Source organism: Hoplias malabaricus, chromosome 14 (genome assembly GCF_029633855.1).
Source record: "Hoplias malabaricus isolate fHopMal1 chromosome 14, fHopMal1.hap1, whole genome shotgun sequence".
Classification (NCBI taxonomy): Eukaryota; Metazoa; Chordata; class Actinopteri; order Characiformes; family Erythrinidae; genus Hoplias; species Hoplias malabaricus.
In genome coordinates, this window is record NC_089813.1 from 34242682 (window position 1) to 34263720 (window position 21039).

The following is a 21039-nucleotide window of genomic DNA, read 5'->3' on the forward strand; positions in this document are numbered from 1 at the left end:
TCGTGTTGGCGTTTCACTCTCGTCATCCTGAGAAGCCGGCTCCCCGTCCCAGAGGTCGCCCGAGAGGATCAGTCTCTAATCCCGCTTCGTCCCTTCCTATGTCTCGATCCAGAAACCCAGGTCAATCTCAGCCCTCCGCATGTGCAGACGTCCCTAGCTCCGGTAACTCCGTTCCGCTGGGTGGTCGTCGTCGTGGCCGTCCTCGTTCCAGGCCTCCTCCGGTGCCTTCGGGGGGGGGGGGTACTGTCACGCCTACATCTCAGGACTCAAATTCCCAGAATGCACCTGTCAGTCACATGACTACCCGCCGGTCTCCCTCACCAGAATTCTAATTACACACACCTGTTTGTCTCCCTATATATACCCCATTCAGTGAACTGTTCCCTGCCGAGTATTGCTTTGGTTCTCCCATGCATACAACGCGTTCCCTTGTACTTTGTCTGACGGTTTCCTGTTGCCTACTTCCTGCCTGTGTTCCCGACTTACGTCTCCTGCCTTGTCCCTTTTGGTATTGTTTGTATTCTCTGGTTTTCGAACTCTGCCTGTTTTTGACTACGGTTTTTGTCCATCCTCTGAGGTACTGTTTGCTCCTGTTTTTGAACTTTGCCTGCCTTGTGATTACTCTTTTGGATAACGACATTAAAAGAACTATTTACTGTGTACCGCGACTGTCAGCTTTCTGTTATGTCCTGACAAATTTACAGAAATGGGACAATTCAAAGGGCCTTTATTTTGAAATGACACATCAGAATGACTTCATATTAAGTGAGTGACATAATCAGCTGTTGTACTATGATTATGAAGTGAAATTGTTCCGTGCAAACTAAAGGTTTCCTTTTAATAATTATGTAAATTTGATATTAAATTTACAGAAATGGGACAATTCAAAGGGCCTTTATTTTGAAATGACACATCAGAATGACGTCATATTGAGTGAGTGACATAAGCAGGTGTTGTACTATGATTATGAAGTGAAATTAATCTGTGCAAACTAAAGGTTTACTTTTAATGATTATGTAAATTTGAAATTAAATTTACAGAAATGGGACAATTCAAAGGGCCTTTATTTTGAAATGACACATCAGAATGACGTCATATTAAGTGAGTGCCATAATCAGCTATTGTAATGTGATTATGAAGTGAAATTAATCTGTGCAAACTAAAGGTTTCCTATTAATTATTATGTAAATTTGAAATTAATTTACAGAAATGGGACAATTCAAAGGGCCTTTATTTTGAAATGACACATCAGAATGACTTCATATTAAGTGAGTGACATAATCAGCTGCTGTATTATGATTATGAAGTAAAATTGTTCCGTGCAAACTAAAGGTTTCCTTTTAATAATTATGTAAATTTGAAATTAAATTTACAGAAATGGGACAATTCAGCAGGCTTTTATTTTGAAATGACACATCAGAATGACGTCATATTAAGTGAGTGACATAATCAGGTGTGGTACTATGATTATGAAGTGAAATACATCTGTGCAAACTAAATGTTTCCTTTTAATAATTATTTAAAGTTGGAAATAAATTTACAGAAATGGGTCAATTCAAAGGGCCTTTATTTTGAAATGACACATCAGATTGACTTGATATTAAGTGAGTGAAATAATCAGGTGTTGTACTATGATTATGAAGTGAAATTGTTCTGTGCAAACTAATGGTTTCCTTTTAATAATTATTTAAATTTGGAAATAAATTTACAGAAATGGGACAGTTCAAAGGGCCTTTATTTTGAAATAACACATCAGAATGACGTCATATTAAGTGAGTGACATAATCAGGTGTTGTACTATGATTATGAAGTGAAATTAATCTGTGCAAACTAAAGGTTTCCTTTTAATGATTATTTAAATTTGAAATTAAATTTACAGAAATGGGACAATTCAAAGGGCCTTTATATTGAAATGACACATCAGAATGACGTCATATTAGTTGAGTGACATAATCAGGTGTGGTACTATGATTTTGAAGTGAAAATGTTCTGTGCAAACTAAAGGTTTCTTTTTAATAATTATGTAAATTTGAAATTAAATTTACAGAAATGGGACAATTCAACGGGCTTTTATTTTGAAATGACACATCAGAATGACGTTATATTAAGTGAGTGACATAATCAGGTGTGGTACTATGATTATGAAGTGAAATTAATCTGTGCAAACTAAAGGTTTCCTTTTAATGATTATGTAAATTTGAAATTAAATTTACAGAAATGGGACAATTCAAAGGGCCTTTATTTTGAAATGACACATCAGAATGACTTCATATTAAGTGAGTGACATAATCAGGTGTTGTACTATGATTTTGAAGTGAAAATGTTCTGTGCAAACTAATGGTTCACTTTTAATAATGATCTGAATTTGAAATTAAATTTACAGAAATGTGAAAATTCAAAGGGCCTTTATTTTGAAATGACACATCAGAATGACGTCATATTAAGTGAGTGACATAAGCAGGTGTTGTATTATGATTATGAAGTGAAATTAATCTGTGCAAACTAAAGGTTTCCTGTTAATGATTATTTAAATTTGAAATTAAATTTACAGAAATGGGACAATTCAAAGGGCCTTTATTTTGAAATGACACATCAGAATGACGTCATATTACGTGAGTGACATAATCAGGTGTGGTACTATGATTTTGAAGTGAAAATGTTCAGTGCAAACTAAAGTTTTCTTTTTAATAGTTATGTAAATTTGAAATTAAATTTACAGAAATGGGACAATTCAAAGGGCCTTTATTTTGAAATGACACATCAGAATGACGTCATATTAAGTGAGTGCCATAATCAGCTATTGTACTGTGATTATGAAGTGAAATTAATCTGTGCAAACTAAAGTTTTCCTATTAATTATTATGTAAATTTGAAATTAAATTTACAGAAATGGTACAATTCAAAGGGCCTTTATTTTGAAATGACACATCAGAATGACGTCATATTAAGTGAGTGACATAATCAGGTGTGGTACTATGATTATGAAGTGAAATACATCTGTGCAAACTAAATGTTTCTTTTTAATAATTATTTAAATTTGGAAATAAATTTACAGAAATGGGTCAATTCAAAGGGCCTTTATTTTGAAATGATACATCAGATTGACTTGATATTAAGTGAGTGACATAATCAGGTGTTGTACTATGATTATGAAGTGAAATTGTTCTGTGCAAACTAATGGTTTCTTTTTAATAATTATTTAAATTTCGAAATAAATTTACAGAAATGGGACAGTTCAAAGGGCCTTTATTTTGAAATGACACATCAGAATAACTTGATATTCAGTGAGTGCCATAATCAGATGTGGTACTATGATTATGTAGTGAAATTGTTCTGTGCAAACTAATGATTTCTTTGTAATAATTATTTAAATTTCGAAATAAATTTACAGAAATGGGACAATTCAAAGGGCCTTTATTTTGAAATTTGGTCCTTTGCATGCTCTTACCGTAATGTTCAGAATACGAAGTTCCACCAAAACTAAGTGGGGGCTGGCTTGACCAAGCTTTTCCAAGTGAACTACTGAACTACAGTTCAGACAGTGTGTATAGTTTGATACTTTTAGAAACCTAGGCTCTTGCTCTGTTTAAGCATTGTTTGGAAGTTTAAGAGAATGTCAGTGAGTTCTTTGGGATATTGTGTTAGATTATTGTGTATTTTGTAGTACAGCTGTGTGCCTGGTGACCATGTCATAACAGTTTTGTTTTCAGTGTTAATATTGTACCTTTTAAACATTAAGTACATTATATAGAGTACATTTTCAGCATTATGTGATTTACAGACTTGTTTGTGGTTGGCTTAATATGTGAAATTCTCGCAATAAATAAAGAGAATAACCATTTAACTGAGAATGATAATGTTTGCTTACATATATCCTACTACTCACTTCCTAACAAGAGACATGACAGTAAATATGGGTTCATCAGCACAGCTCAGTGCTGGGGTGCTATATATTCTTCGCCTGGCATTAGATTAATGTTTCTCTACTCCAGAGAATCCAATTCTATTGTCAGTTTTTCTCTACAGGGATTAGAGAGGCAGTGTGTGCACATCTGTGTTATTAATGGGTGCAACTTAATGTAGAATACGTTCATTACAAATTTGACCTCAAATATTTGTACATATGGTGTATTTCTGAAATAAACTGAATAAATGAATGTGCCTCACAGCAGTCTCAACAAAAGTTATTACATGGTCACGAGGTATACAGCTGCACTACAAAATACACAAAAATCTAACACAATATCCCAAGGAACTGACATTCTCTTACACTTCCAAACAATGCTCAAACAGAGCAACCTGAGCTGCATTAGTTATAGAAATTTGTTAGAAGATAGAAAATAACTAGGATACCTATTTTGTGCAGGGCATTTTACGCAAAGCAGGACATCACAGTTAACCAGACAGCCTAGGTTTCTAAAAGTATCAAACTATACACACTGTCTGAACTGTGGTGTATAAGGTGCCCTGCAGTGAAAATATGGGGTGATGGGCATGGCGTAACCACAAACATCGCATTGACCTTGAGACCCTGCTCATCAACACAAGCTTTTAGAAACAGCTCCATATCAGCCCTGTTTTCATAAACAAATAAAAAGGGTTCTTTAGCCTCTGGGTCATCTCCAGAGCCTTTATGCCAACTACATATCCCGAAACCAGCGACGTGCTTGAGTCGTGCTTAAAATGTTTTTCCGCCCCCACTTGGAGCTGTACCGCCCACTTGGAGCGGACTCCGGCCTGCAGGGATATCCTTGTCCCAGCCATTTTAGTTTCGTTTGTGGAGTGACGGAGTTCCAGTTTGTCGACAGAAAAAGGAGGAAAACAAAACGCAAGTGGAAACAAAACGACAAACAGCGTCACAGAGTTAAATCTTTATAGTTCTTTGTTTTACTCGAAAGAGAATGATGAAAAAGACGAACCCATGCCCTAGTTTGCTCCTGTACCTGTTTGGTAAGCGAAGTTGGAGGGGAATCGTTTTTAGGTTTGTCTCAATCCCTGCAAATTGGGAGAGTCTGAAAATTTTAATGCGAAAAACGCGTAACGTGTGACGTTCAAGTGACGAAAACTGTGTAGCTGCTAATATATTAAATAAATGTGTTTTTACTCAAGGTTGCACCTAACTACATGCCCTTTTTTCTCTCCACACAGCTGCTCATATTGCGCTCATTTATGGGTGCGGCCAGAGTGAATATCGTTCAGCAAGTGGAGAATGCTGTCCCATGTGCCCCATGGGTATTTACTGATTCAGTCATTTCATTAATGTTAACATTTTGTGACGATAAAGTGATCAATGCATTTGATGTTGTCTACTGAACTCTTGTGTAGGGATGGTGGTGCTGAGGGACTGTGTTGGTGATTACACTACTGCATGCAAACCTTGCTCCAAAGGAACATTTATGAATGAACCCAATGGTCTGGCAAAGTGTTTTCCCTGTAAAACATGTAGCGATGGTAAGCATAGTTTTTAGTGTACATTTCACTGGTGTGTATACTTGTTTAAATGTTGTCATAAACTGACTGTTTCCCAACATTACATTTCAGAGCAAGGTCTTTATGTTTCACGCCCCTGTTCCATTACAAGCAATGCGGTCTGTGAGGTTATGGATGGATATTACTGTGTAGATTTCTCAGAGATGGAATGCACATTGGCAGTGAAGCACACAGAATGTCATGAATGGGAGGACATAAAAGTTCCAGGTCAGTTGTGATGTTTCAGAATTTCCCTGATCATTGAAAATTATAGGTATTTAGATTATTTAGAGATTTGGGTATATATGCATCAGTAATGCCAGTGGTGGTATCTCAGTTTGAAACCTTTACAAAATGGCTATCAGAGCTCTCTGAGAACAATCTGGAAATGGCATTAATATTCTAATGAAGGTGCGTGACTGACAGCCTTCTATCACTGGCAGACACAATTTTGTTTACGTTACCACTGCAACACACAGCCTTGAGGCAGAGAAGCTGTGGTTTATTTTTATTTTAAATTGTGTTCGTGATTTCACAAATCTTTAGGGTTTACTAAGGTTTTGGTTTTGATTTCTGTAATCGAGTTAACAGCCCATTTAAAGGTACACAAAATGATGGCACACGCTGGGAGAATCGCAATAAGCACTGGATGTACTTAGTTTGAAATTCGGAACCAGTGCTGGGTTCACTGTGAGGCTTGGATTGAGAGCTGGGTTTACTAGATATGAGGCTTGATGCTTGTGGTGTGGCAGCAAGGTGATTGACTCTTTTTGATGAGATGTTATATTTAACAGACATAAACAGTGTTATGAGAACTCCCATTGACCTGTCTCCTTATTTATAATATGTCAGGACTGCTATTCTGTATTAAGAGGAGAGCAACACAGGTGAAATATAAATGTCAGTTATTAAACTTAGGGAAGATATTCTTAAGAAATGATTTGTAAATTTACATTGGGGCCTTGAAGTGCAAGATTATTTTTAGTAGAAGCTTTAAGCTCCTTTAATAGTTTTGTATAATAACTAAATATGTGATAAATTACAGACTAACATATTTTGCCTTATGTTGCTCCCTTTTTATCCATGCACATAATGGAAGATTTCTAGGTTTTAAAATGTTCTGTATTTATTCACAGGAACTAAAACCTCAGATACTGTGTGTCAAGCCAATTTTTTTAGATTATATGATTTTCTCCACTGGAGGTGAACTGCACCAGATGGACAGAGTAAGTGAAACATTTCTCATGTGAGCTTTACAGTTTAATTAGTTTCTCTTTAATTATCTTCTGTATTTTTAACAATTTTCAATCGTTTCTTTAAGCTGTTCAGAGATGAGGTCATGGAGAAAGAAGGCAGTTCTGTAAAGGATGTTCAGTGCAAACCAAAATCAAGAAGCAGATAGTCTCATGGCAACTGCAGTTCTGTTTGTTTGTTTTTTGTTTATCATTTTTATTTATAAAATATATATTGGTCAATCAGATAAAACAAACCACCAAAAACATTATTATTTTATTAATTGTCTTTAATTAAAGTGCATGTCTACTCAATTAAATATACTTTTTTATTTAATACATAAGCTGTGAGTTATAATACACCAGTGTACAAACATTAGATAGCTTTTAATCAACAGATGAATTTGTATTATGCATGTGCTCATGTATGTAAGACTCTGTATAAGAGATTGTTCTCTGGGACTGTGAATGTTTGATTCAAACAATTAATAATGTAACTAAAATATTTTATTCTCACACAGTATGTGTGCCATTTTTGAATAGTGTTTTATATAGTTATTATTGTATTGTTATTTTTATATATCTATTGCATATTGCTTTTCATACGTATTAGAGCAGTGTGCTCTGCTATCTACTGATTATTTTGTTTGTATTTAGGTAACCACAGTGATGGACTATCAGTAAGTTCTAACAAATTCTATAGAAATGTTTTCCTTTCTCTAACTGCTTTAACCTGTTCAGGGTCACTGTGGGTCTGGAGCCCACCCAAAATCACTTCTTCACCTACTAGGCAGTAACACACCCTGGACTGGGCGCCAATCCATCACAGGACGTCACACACTCACACCTATGGACATATTTGAATTGTCAATTCACTTAACAACAAATGACCCAGATAACATGCATCTCCCAAAATAATAACTTTTTAAAAGGAGGAAAAAACCTTCTTAACTTTCAATGGAAATGAGTGTAAAAAGATTTTATTCCAAATAATTTTGGAGCATTTCTATGAGTTAATTCATCATGAAATGTTCATGCGATGTGAAGGGAAGTGTTCATATGATATAGTAAACTAAAAATTGACAAAAATGGAGATGCAGGTTTTTAATAGGACAGCAATGATATATGTCCTCCAAACTCACAGTTGGACAAACTCTTTTTTTTCTGCTCCCACAATGAACCTCAACCATGGATTGTGAGCGCCTGTTCATCCGCTTCTGGCCTCTTGTCTGCTGATCCTCTGCCTCGTTAAATTTGGCTATCCTCTTGCCTGCACTTTTAAGAGACGGCTGAGAATGAGAGAGAGACTGGTCTTGTGCATGTGCCTCTTACAGTGGTTTAAAGTCTATAATGAGTGCTGAAGATCCTCACTAGTCAAAATTAGGTGCCATGTCCAAACATTATTTGAAATTAAGGTTAGCAGCTTTACAATACTGACCAAGAACCACCTTCGAGTCTTATCATTGACACGTGTGCCCCTGGTTTTTCGGTTTTTCCTCCATTCCAAGGGGCCCACCTGCATAAGGAAATTTCTTGTGTTCCCTCCCTTGATGGAAAACGCAAGGTGACACCTTTCCAGGCCCCTCTTGCCACCTTTCCCTTATAGACCTAACTTATCAACGAACTATGGTGTATGCGTAGGCCATGTTGTATATTTTAACACAAATACATTTTAATGAGACCCTGTGAAACATTATGTAATTTACATGAAAACATAAAAAGATTTTCACAGTTTGAGAACCACTGATGTAGATCATTGAATGTGAGACATACGATGATTAATTTGGCTGGTTCTCTGAAACTACAAAGGGCAGAATTGATATACAAATATATAACACTGGTTTAGTGGAAGTTTTCAATTCCTGATATGCTAAAAATCCAATTTTGACTCTTAACGTTACACAACATAAGCTGAACTCAATAGTGACAAAAACACATTAGCTAGGACATCTTTATTGGAGGACCAACAATATATTTAGTATAGCATTAAAATAGCAATGCTGTGAAAATCATACAAGATTATAAGTTGATTAAACATTTTATTTGTGTAAGATTGACTCTGAGTGGGGTGGCAGGGTGGCACAGCAGGTAGTGTTACATTCACACAGCTCCAGGATCCTGGGGTTGTGGGTTCAAGTCCCACTCCAAGTGACTGTCTATGAGGAATTTGGAGTGTTCTCCCTGTGTCCACATGGGTTTCCTCCAATGGCCAAAAACACATGTTGGTAGGTGGATTGGTGACTCAAACGTGTGTGTGTCGCCCTGTGAAGGACTGGCACCCCTCCAGGGTGTGTTCCTGCCTTGTGCCCAATGATTCCAGGTAGGCTCCGAACCCACTGTGACCCTGAACTGGATAAGGGTTACAGATAATGAATGAATGAATGACTCTAAGTGTATATTTTTTCTGCTGTGTGTGTTTCACAGAAGCCTATACCAGAAACATCACATGGGAGTTCATCAGTACCAAATTTACCGTAAGTATGACTCTGCCTCTACTTATACATTAATATCCTATTATTGCCATGGAAAAAAATGTATTTATGTATTTACTTATTTATCTTTTGCTTTTGCATCTTCAAGAGAGGACAACAGAGAAGAGGATACAATACCACCATGATGTGGACTTCCGAGGTTTGAGGAGCACTTCATATTAAAAAAATGGTGGTAGTTGGACTGCTGTTTAAGGTCTATCACTTATTTGCCCCCCTGTGTACTGAGGGGCTTTTGTACCCTGTGGGCAGTTTGCTTCAAGGTTACATGGAAAAGGACAAATTCAGTAAGTGTGGGTAAATAAGAGTACATATGAAAAACATATGGCAAAAATAAGAACACTAAATAGAATTAAGTGAAAATTCTAACTTATAGATTTATTTTAAAAAATAATAGATAGATTTAAAAAAAAATAAACATGACATTTTTGCAGTCTGAGGTTTTGATACTAACTAATTGATTTATTATAAGGCATCTTATAAAAGATTTAACATTTGTACAGATGTTTGTACGTATGTTTGAGTTGTTATAAACGCAGCTGTAAGTTCATTTCATGATAAATTCTGTTTATCTGCTTGTTAATTCCTCCACACTCCCCCATCCCCCCCTGCCTGAAAATCAAGTGTGTTTTGATCCTCCTGCAATGCAGATCTATCACAATTTTTGCATTGATGCCATTTGGAAGTATTAGTGGTAGGTACCGGGCTAAAATGATATCATCAGGCTTTGGAACATGTAAGAAGCATAGGGTCAAATGCTGACATATTTCTTTTATAAAATATGTGAGATTGTGTGAGCTTGTCTGAATTTCTTTGAAAAATGGCTCCTTATGTCCACATTCTTCTTTTCTGCTTCCATCCTCACTCGCTTTTGACACGTGTGTCACCATGAGTCTTGTACAGTAAGTCTTGCATTTGACTGGAATGTTTTCTTTCCAGTTTTGTCATATATGTTATGCTGCTGGGGGGGCACTTGTCAATCATTTTCTACTGCAGCCAATCAGATCCTAGACTTTCGTTGTCAATCACATTTCATTAAGTCAATCGACAACAGGAGTTACTTGTCAATCACTTGTTCCACTGCAGCCACTAGTCTTAATATATCTTTCAAAAGAAAAGATATGATTATTACGATGGAGTTTCCTACGACAGAGTTTTAGGGCCATGGCATTGAAAAAAACAATAAGATTCAGAGAATAAAGTCAGAATCCAGAGAAAAAATCTCGGAATAATTGAGTAAAAAGCGTCTGTATAATTCCGAAAATACAGAGATATATTTTTGAATATATATTTTTGGGTTATTATTTTCTATAATATGTAGACAGACAGACTCAATCTGTGCGCCATGAGTGAGTTGTGAAAGAAGCAGTCAGTGAAATGAACAGAATTATTTATTAAACGCATCCACATGACATGATGACCCCGTCAGTGCAGCCCCTGACTGCGATGCATAAGACTTTAGTTCATTGTACGAGTCCATGAGCTGTAACGTGATGGAGAATAGTGGTACGCCCGAGTTCATTCTATCATTTTCATGATCATTAATTGTATCTTGTGAAACTACACGCCCTCTTCCGAATAAACGGGTTCGTGCACCGATGCAGGGTTTAAATATGTGGTTCTGATGTGGAAGAGAACTGAGTGTTTATTCCTGAAATCTATACCATAGTATGACTTAAGCAACACACAGCGTTCCACTTTGTGTCAGCCCCATTATACGTGCAGCGAATTATTCCGAGATTTTTCTCAGAATTCTGACTTTATTCTCAGAATCTTTTTTTTCAATGCCGTGGCCCTCTCTATACCAGTCACTCACAGGGCACCACACTCGTACCTATGGACAATTTTGAAAGATACCTACATGTTTATTTTTTTTAATTGTGGGAGGAAGCCCATGAATACATAACTATAGCGGACCCCGAATCCCTGGAGCTGTGTGACACTGTAGCGCCACCGTTTGTTGTTTGTAGCGCACATGTTGTTACTGTAATAAATCATAATCTTTCACATTATTAAAAGAAAATTCTTTCTCATTACGCCTTACACCTAATTATTTTACCTGGCTCTTTTGTGAAGCTCTAATGGACTGCAATCAGATATTTTACAAATCATACTGTGTATAATTACTATCATTAACACTCATTTATTTTTCTTTGCATACTTTTGGAATAATAGAAGGTACTTTCCGTTTAGGACTGCGATTAAGCCAGCCGCCGTTTGAGAAAACACGGTTAAACTAGCCGCACGTCAGATTTTAGTGCGCGTATACTAGTGACAAAACGGTAATACTCAATGCGCGTGAAGACCTGAGTTTATGCCCTTCATTTTAAAGAAAGTAACGGCATTTAACCGGTTTATATATTGGTCATTTCTAGTAAGTAGTCCAAACAATCAACAGATATCAGTTCAGGGTTTACTACACTATGTATCTATGTAAGTATGAAGTGATTTTACTGTATAGTTTTTATGTAAATGACATTCAAAATCCCAATAATTATCCATTGTTTTTAATGTTAACTCAAGTTTACTGCTTTATAAAATGGTTATTTTGAATAAGTAGTCCACACAACCAATATATATCAATTTAGTGTTTGCCATACTATGTACCTATGACATATGAAGTGATTTTACTGTATAGTTTGTATGTAAATGACATTCAAATTCCCCATAATTGTCCATTGTTTTTTCACATGAGTCAAGTTCACTGCTTTATAATATAGTCATTTCTAACAAGTAGTCCACACAACCAACAGATATCAGTTCTGTGATTACCATACTATGTACCTATGAAATATGAAGTGATTTTACTGTATAGTTTTTGAGTAAATGATATTCAAAATCACAATAATTCTCCATTGTTTTTAATGACGACTCAAGTTTACTGCTTTATAAAATGATCGTTTCTAATAAGTAGTCCACACAAACAACAGATATCAGTTCAGGGTTTACTACACTATGTATCTATGAAGTATGAAGTGATTTTACTCTATAGTTTTTATGTAAATGACATTCAAAATCCCTATAATTGTCCATTGTTTTTAATGTTAACTCAAGTTTGATGTTTTATAAAATTGAAATTTTGAATAAGTAGTCCATACAACCAACAGATATCAGTTCTGTGTGTACCACACTATGTACCTATGAAATATGAAGTGATTTTACCGTATAGTTTTTGAGTAAATGATATTCAAAATCCCTATTATTGTCCATTGTTTTTTAACATGAGTCAAGTTTACTGCTTTATAATATGGTAATTTCTAATAAGTAGTCCACACAACCAACAGATATCAGTTCTGTGTTTACTATACTATGTGTCTATGAAATATGAAGTGATTTTACTGTATACTTTTTGAGTAAATGACATTCAAAATAATAATTGTCCAATATTTTTTTGAAAATATTGTTTCTAAACAAATTGTATAGAAACAATATCATCAAAATTTCAAAAGCTATTTGAAATTTGTAATGAAAAATGTATCACCACGGGCCAGTAATGGTTAAATTTATCAAGGTAAGAGATGTAGTATACATCATGTGTGAGGTTCGTCACCTTTGTTTTTACTATGTAGTGTAGTTTGTAAACGGTCCCTTAGCTCTCGCGGAGATGGCGGCAGCCCATAGAAAACAATATATTTCGTGTTTTTTAAATGGCAAACAATTCTGACATAAAGTGAGTTGTAGTTGCTTGTCTTGGATCCCAAAAACAATACTTTGCAAGTATTAAGTCATTTGTATGCACCGTTTGAGAGCTATTGAAGAAAGAAATCTGAATATGCGAATATGAAACCAACTTTACCGGAGTAAAAAAAATGGCGGAATTCAGAATCTCAAACGAATGTCGAATATGAAACCAACTTTCCCGCAGTATATCAGGCGTGCTTAAAGCTGAGCAGCTATGTGTAACGGAAGATGGAGGAAAACAAAAGCAAGTGAAAATTACTAGCAGCGTGACCTGTCACAGAATTAAATCTTTATATTTCTTTGAGAAGTAGCCTTCATTAGTACAGCATATAAATACTGGTCTGTGATTTGAGACCCATAACCCTTATATGTCTCACAAACATCCAGTACAGTAGTAATATTTATAATGTTGGCAAAATCCTTGTGATAAAAGTTGCTGCAGTAATTTTTAAAAATAATTATATTGAATATTACTTCTTATGTCAATACAGATCAGTCTAGCAATAAATTTCATAGACTATACAATTCCTAGTTTATCAGTTGTTTATCAACATGATGGAGAATTTTTGGATGAATGTATAATAACTAGTATTCATTCATTCATTCATTCATTCATTCATTCATTATCTGTAACCGCTTATCCAGTTCAGGGTCGCGGTGGGTCCAGAGCCTACCTGGAATCATTGGGCGTAAGGTGGGATTACACCCTGGAGAGGGCTAATAACTAGTATACAAGCAGCATACTGGTTAGGCCTGTCCAGGGTGTGTTCCTGCATTCTGCCTAGTGATTCCATGTAGGATCTGGACCCACAATGACCTTGATCAGTTTTAAGTTCTTAAAGAAAAACAAACGAATGAACCTACTCTTTATATTACATTAATAAATATTGATTAGTAATCAAAATAAATTTGATTGTAATGTAAACATAATTGGTACAGTCAAACTTAATTTTGTTTTCTTTTTATTTTAGTTCTTGATTTTAACCAAAAACATAAATGTACCAAAACCTTATAAGTGGAAAAATATTTAATTTTATATAAGTTTTTAGGCCAAATTTGTGACACAGTGTGAAGTTCAAGTAATGAAATATGTGTAGCTGCTTTGTGTAACTACTAATATATTAAATAAATGTATTTTTACTTATTTTACTCAAGCTTACACCCAACTACATATGTTTTTTTTCCTGTCCAAACAGCTGCTCATGTTGTGCTCATATATGGGTGCGACCAGAGTGAATATCGATCATTAAGTGGAGAATGTTGTCCCATGTGCCCCATAGGTATTTACTAACTCTGCCATATCGTTTATGTTAAAATGATGTGCAGGTATAATGATTAATGCATTTGATTTTATCCCCTGAATGCTTGGATAGGGATGGTCCTGCTGAGGGACTGTGTTGGTGATAACAGTACTGTATGCAAACCTTGCCCCGAAGGAACATTTATGAATGAACCTAACTGCCTTGAGAAATGTTTTTCCTGCAAAACTTGTAGCAAAGGTAAGAATCTTTTATTGTTGTATATTCCATTGGTGTGTATTGTTTTAATGTTCTGTTAACCTGTCTGTTTTACAATGTGCCATTTCAGAGCAAGGACTTTATTTTTCACGCCCCTGTTCCACTATAAGCAATGCAGTCTGTGAGGTTATGGATGGATATCACTGTGCAGATTTCTCAGAGATGGAATGTACAATTGCAGTGAATCACACAAAATGTCATGAAGGGCAGGAAATAAAAACTCCAGGTGAGTACTGGTGCTTCAGAATTTCCCTGATCATTGACAAGTATAGGTATTTAGATTGTATTTACATTTAGAGATTTAGTTACATATGCCTCAGTAAAGCCAGGGGTGGAATCTGAGTTTGAAACCATTTTAAAAACACTGAGCATCTTTTATTGAGACCAGTCTATTAAAAGTTCATCAACTTCAAATAATATATCTGTGAAGAACTCCATAAAAACAGTGATCACCAGCTTGACTGACTCAAAAACTCTGCCATGTCACTGAACATTCTATTGAAAATCCCAAGCACTCATGTGTGGTGTATATAAAAAAAGATTTAGAACAATATCCAATTATAATTTTGACATTAATGTTTGCTGGAAAGTGCTAAATTTGTTAAGTATTGTGGATATTGACCTCTCAGAGGTCTACATGATAAAATACTTCTAACTAGATTCTTCATAGCAGTTATAGCCCCTGAGAACACATTGTGACATGTTCATTATTATTATTAACAATTATAAACTTGGGTGTTATAAGAAGTGTTCCGCAATGTTTAAATGGAAAAAGCAGAAATATGATACAACACTCCTCAGAATCAACAAAATGCACTTATCAGAGCTCTCTGAGCACAGTCTGGGAGTGGCATTAGTATTCCAATGTAGGTGCAAGCTGCTTTTTATCCATGCACACAATGTATGACACTTTAGACCCCATTAAGGGTCTTCTAGGTTTTGAAGGATTCTATATTTATTCACAGGAACTAAAACCTCAGATACTGTGTGTCACCCCTGTCCAGAAGGATTTTATTCTCCACTGGGGGTGAACTGCACCAGATGGACAAAGTAAGTTAAACATTACTCATGTGAGCTTTACAGTTTCATTTGTCTCTCAACCTTTTAACAATTTTCAATCGTTTCTTTAAGTTGTTCAATCCGAGATGAGGTCATGGAGAAAGAAGGCAATTCTGTAAAGGATGTTCAATGCAAACCAACATCGAGAAGGAGAGACAGTCTCATAGCAACTGCAGTTCTGTTTTTTTTTTTTTTGTTTTTTTGTTTGTCATTTTTATTTAAAAAATATATTGGTCAATCAGATAAGAAAAACCATCAAAAAAAGTATGGTGAGTATTGTTTTATTAATTGTCTTTAATTAAAATGCATGTCTAATCAGTTAAATATATTAATTTATTTATTACATTTATACAGTTATAATACACCAGTGTACAAACTTTAGCTTTTAATCCACAGATGAATTTGTATTATGCATGTGCTCATGTATGTAAGACTCTGTATAAGAGATTGTTCTCTGGGACTGTGAATGTTTGATTCAAACACTTAATAATGTGACAAATATATTTTATTCTGACATAGTAAGTGTGCAATCTATGAATAGTATTTTTATATAGTTATTGTTATATATATTGCGTATTGTTTTTCATAGTAAAATACATATTAGAGCAGTGTGCTCTGCTATCTACTGATTGTTTTGTTTGTATTTAGGTAACCACAGCAATGGACTATCAGTAAGTTCTAACAAATTCTATAGAAATTTTCTTTCTCTGTAGCTGCTTTAACCTGTTCAGGGTCACAGTGGGTCTTGAGCCCTCCCAAAATCACTTCTCCCCCCACCAGGCAGTAACACACCCTGGACTGGGTGCCAATCCATGACACGCTCACATCTATGGACATATTTGCATTGTCAATTCACTTACCAACAAATGTTTTGGGACTGGGGAAGGAAACCAGACGACTCAGAAAACACACATCTCCCAAGATAATAACTTTTTAAAAGGAGGAAAAACCCTTCTTAACTTTCAATGGAAGTGAGTGTAAAAAGATTTTATTCCAATTAATTTTGGGGCATTTCTATGAGTTAATTCATCATGAAATGTTCATGCGATGCGAAGGGAAGTGTTCAGATGATATAGTAAACTAAATATTGACAAAAATGGAGATACATGTTTTTAATAGGACAGCAATGATATATGTCCTCCAAACTCACAGTTGGACAAACTCTTTTTTTTTCTGCTTCCACAATGAACCTCAACCATGTGAGCACCTTTTCGTCTGCTTCTGGCTTCTTGTCTGCTGATCCTCTGCCTCGTTAAATTTGGCTGGCATCTTGCCTGCCCTTTTAAGAGACAGCTGAGGATGAGAGAGAGACTGGTCTTGTGCATGTGCATCTGGCAGTGGTTTAAAGTCTATAATGAGTGCTGAATGTCCTCACTAGTCAAAATTAGGTGCCATGTCCAAACATTATTTGAAATGAAGGTTATCAGCTTTGCAATATTGACTATGACTTACAATATTGACTATGAATTTTTTTCTTGTTAAATGCCTGTAGTTTATTGAATAATTTGTTAATTTACATAAACTGTAGATCAGTGGTTCTCAAACTGTTTATAACCAATACCACCCCTTATCAAACCAAAACCTCAAAATACCACCTTTTGAATATGATCACTGACACAAGTGTGCGCCTGGTTCTTCCTCCCTTCCAGGGGCAGGTGGGGGTGAATAAGGTGAAATTTTTTTAAATTTTTGCATGTTTTTTTTTTTACTTAAAATCTGCATTCTTTTTCACAAAATTAATAAATAAAAATATCGAGATAATACAGATTTTTTGTTAAATGATATTAAGCATTTTGAAAGAAACAAAAAGCAAGAAGAGCAGTCAATTAAATATTAGTTATGTGCTTAAAAATGCTATAAGTAAAAAGGCGCGGCACTCTGAGCAGGTGCTTATAGCAGCTCTTGGAGCTTGTGTCAGGAGGTCAAGGAAGCGCCGTGTTAAACAGTAGAACTCTAATGTGAGGAACAGCCATGTTTCTTCTGCTGAGCGTTTTCCTCTATTTCGTCTTCACGTAAACAGAATTTTCGCTTTGTTTCTCTCTCTTTTTGCCACTCGATTATGTCCTTCGGGGCACCAGAGTATTTGTTGGGGTTGGTCTCGGTTTGTTTTTCTTGTTTTCTCATTGCCCTTTTGTAATAAAGTCCCAACTGCCCACGTCTGTCTCTATACATTGTTTACGTCCAGTAAGGAACTAAAACTGGGCTTTCTTTACATGGATTTCACAAAATACTGATGGCTTGCATTCCCTCCCTCAGTGGAAAACCGCGGGGGAACTCCTGTCCAGCCCCCTCTCGCCACCTTCCCTTTCAGTCATAATGAACTACAGTGTATGCCTAGGCCATGTTGTATTTTTAAAACACAAACAAATTTTAATGAGACCCCATGAAATATTATGTAATTTACATGAAAACCTTAGATATCAGTTTCAGTTATTAATTAATCCCTCTTACCACCTCTTGCTGCTTCATGTACCACCAGTGGTAAAGGTACCAGAGTTTGAGAATCACTGTTGTGATCATTGAATGTGAGAGGTAGGATGATATTCAGTATTAATGTGGCTGGTTCTCTGAAACTATAAAGGGCAGAATTGATATACAAAATTATAACATTGGTTTAGTGTAAGGGCAGCATCGAGGCAGAGCAGGTAGTGTCGCAGTCACAGCTCCAGGGAAGTGGAGGTTGTGCGTTCAAGTCCTGCTCCGAGTGACTGTTTGTGAGGAGTTTGATGCGTTCTTCCTGTGTCTGCGTGGGTTTCCTCTGGGTGCTCTGGTTTCCTCCAGGGTGCATCCCTGTGCCCAATGATTCCGGGTAGGCTCCGGACCCACTGCGACCCTGAACTGGATAAGCGGTTACAAACAATGAATGAAAGTTTTAGTGCAGGGGTGTCCAAATGGTTTTTCAAAGGTGGCCAAACGGGATCATATCAAGATATGTAAGGGCCAGTCTCTCTTTCCAAGTATATTTTTCATAATTTATAAAAGTGTATTTAAAATGTGAAAAACACAAGTTTACAAACAGTTTATATTAACTACTGGATTTCATTTTAAAGCATTAACTGCTTCAGGATATCAAAAGTGTGTAAAGGGCAACATTTTATTGCTGATACTTCGCTGATCTCTTGAAATCACTCGGTTCTCACTGTGAGCTTTGCATTTCTTTTGCTGCAGCCATCACCAAATGTCGTTCTGTGAATTACTTTGTTGGCCCAGAGAAATGAATGGCATTTAAGCTAAGTTCCTAAACACAGTGGTGCCGTATCCTATACATTAGCGCACTGCTGCCACCGTCAGGTGAAACAAAAACTGCCAAGTTCCAGCGGGCAACTAATGATGTATTTAATGTGAAGCCACGGGCCAATTAAAATCTTATAGCGGGCCCCATTTGTCCTTTTGGACGCCCCTGTTTTAGTGTAAGTTTCCAATTCCTGATGTGCTAAAAATCTAAAATCTATACCAGTACATCAGCTAGGACATCTTTATTGGAGGACCAACAATATATTTAGTGTAGCATTAAAATAGCAATGGTGTGAAAATCATATGAGCATATATGTTGATTATACATTTTATTTGGGTAAGATTGACTCTGAGTGTATTTTTTTTTCTCCTGCGTGTGTTTAACAGGTACCTGTACCAGAAACCTCACAAAATACACAGTAAGTATGACTCTGCCTCTGCTTATACATTAACAGCTTTTTTTTTTTTTTTGTCATGGAAAATAAGTTATTTGCTTATTTATATGTTTTTTGCTTTTGCTTCTTCAAGAGAAGAAAACAGAGAAGAGGATACAATTCTGCTATGAAGTGGACTTACGAGTTTTGAAGAGCACTTTTTAAAACATGGTGGGCATGGACTACTGTTTAAGTATTATTTGCCTCCCCGTGGCCTGATGGCATTTGCCCACTGTGGAGCATTTTTCTTCAAAGTTACTTGAAAAGTACTGATAACATATGGCAAAAACAAGAGCAAGAGACACTAAGGAGAATTAAGTGAAAATTGTAGAGTGTTGTATTTTCACTTATGATAATTGTAGACTACTGTGGCAATTACTACTTTGAATTTTGTATTTTTTTATTTGTTAACAATTTTTAATAAACTTTATTATTATTATTGTTTTGAAATAAATAGTGCTAAACTTTAAGTGTTATACAGATATGTCTAACCTGGCAATTCATACATTTCTGGTAATGTCTGCTTCAAATTATGCAACACAGTATGCTCAGCCTCTGCTGTTTCAAGACCCATTCATTATCTATAACCGCTTATCAAGTTCAGGGTCGCAGTGGGTCCAGAGCCTGGAATCATTGGGCACAAGGTGGGAATACACCCTGGAGGGGTGCCAGTCTTTCACAGGGCAACACACACTCATACCTACGGACACTTTTGAGTCGCCAATCCACCTACCAATGTGTGTTTTTAGACTGTGGGAGGAAACCGGAGCACCCGGAGGAAACCCACGCAGACATAGGGAGAACACACCAACTCCTCACAGACAGTCACCTGGAGCAGGAATCGAACCCATAACCTCCAGGCCCCTAGAGCTGTGTGACTGCGCCACCATGCCGCCCACAAAAGAACATGCCATTACAAAATATTACATGCAGCACTAAGCTTACAAATGTTTTAGGAAAATCATGTAATGAAAAACCTTTTTACAGTTCGAAATATGGTGGACACTGAATCTACTCAGGTTGGGCTGAATTTGAAGTCCTGCTTCCCTCATAGTCAATCCATGGACAAGAAAGTGGTCAATGATGGTTTTCCGTATTTCATCTGAAATTATCTTTCTTCGTCTTGTCCCTCCTCTTCTTCCACTTCTTCCCCTTACTCTGCCTCTCTGTTTCTATCCATAGTGAAACTTCTACGACCGGGACCCTTGTACTGGCTTATATTGGTTTCTTCACATCATTTGTCACATGTCAATGATCAATTTAGAGTGGCTGTGTTTATGTTGTGACACTGGTGCTTTATTTGAGTTTCACTTTTGCTACCCGTGCTTACCATTATGCAACCCAAGTGCATCACAGTACAAAATGTGTTTTAGTGGGTGAAAATATGTTTGTAAATTGTGTCTTAATAAGTGAAAAGTGCTTCTGTCAAAAGAGTGAACCTATTGTGACCAACTAGGTGAAATATGCTTATGGTTCTGCCAAATGGGTGACAATTTTAATAAATGGGTTTAGGACACTGAGAATTTGATTCAGACAACAGAGTTTTGTGTTTTAGCAATTGAGAAAAACTGTAAATATGTCAAGGGATAATCTAGTTTTTTTTTTTTATCTTGTTAACATCTGTTGTTTTGTTGTTTATATACTAGAAAAATGTATTACAAATGGAATAAGCATATGGCACAAAGGCTGAGCATTATTTGTTTGAAACTGCAGGATTTCAAATACAGTGTGAGATGTGTGAATTAGTACTGACAGATTTCCTACATCTTAGGGGCTAATTCATAAATCTGAGTGAACTGAAAGGGAAAGCACGGTATATCACAATTCACAAAGCTGAACTGTAGGCTAAGGATGGTAGTTATATATAACCTACCTATTTTGATTTATTCTGACTGGTGAATTTTAAAAAATAAAATCAAAATTA

The 21039-nt window shown here is 36.0% G+C and overlaps 3 protein-coding genes across 4 annotated transcripts in view; all 3 read left to right on the forward strand.

The window, feature by feature from the left end:
• The window catches only part of LOC136666491 (tumor necrosis factor receptor superfamily member 14-like), a 58535-nt gene extending 51154 nt beyond the window's left edge, over positions 1 to 7381 (forward strand). Inside the window, exon 7 of the mRNA XM_066644693.1 lies at positions 7359 to 7381. The gene's annotated coding sequence lies outside the window, so the exon portion shown is untranslated. The remainder of the gene's footprint in view (positions 1 to 7358) is intronic.
• Positions 4710 to 11984, forward strand: LOC136666492 (tumor necrosis factor receptor superfamily member 14-like). The gene is made up of 8 exons (XM_066644694.1): positions 4710 to 4950; positions 5149 to 5232; positions 5326 to 5451; positions 5542 to 5697; positions 6606 to 6695; positions 6791 to 7381; positions 9126 to 9175; positions 9282 to 11984. The coding sequence occupies exons 1-5, from the start codon at positions 4902 to 4904 to the stop codon at positions 6674 to 6676; spliced, it is 486 nt and encodes a 161-aa protein (XP_066500791.1). The 5' UTR covers positions 4710 to 4901; the 3' UTR covers positions 6677 to 6695; positions 6791 to 7381; positions 9126 to 9175; positions 9282 to 11984.
• A 2151-nt stretch (positions 11985 to 14135) lies between these two features.
• On the forward strand, positions 14136 to 19482 carry LOC136666617 (tumor necrosis factor receptor superfamily member 5-like). Of its 2 annotated transcripts, XM_066644921.1 has the most exons (8): positions 14136 to 14151; positions 14245 to 14370; positions 14459 to 14614; positions 15354 to 15438; positions 15520 to 15716; positions 16096 to 16118; positions 19069 to 19100; positions 19210 to 19482. In XM_066644921.1, the coding sequence occupies exons 1-8, from the start codon at positions 14139 to 14141 to the stop codon at positions 19244 to 19246; spliced, it is 669 nt and encodes a 222-aa protein (XP_066501018.1). In that variant the 5' UTR covers positions 14136 to 14138; the 3' UTR covers positions 19247 to 19482. The 2 variants fall into 2 exon arrangements, with proteins under 2 accessions (XP_066501018.1, XP_066501019.1); XM_066644922.1 differs by lacking the exons at positions 19069 to 19100; positions 19210 to 19482 and adding an exon at positions 16228 to 16360.
• The last annotated feature ends 1557 nt before the right edge of the window (positions 19483 to 21039 follow it).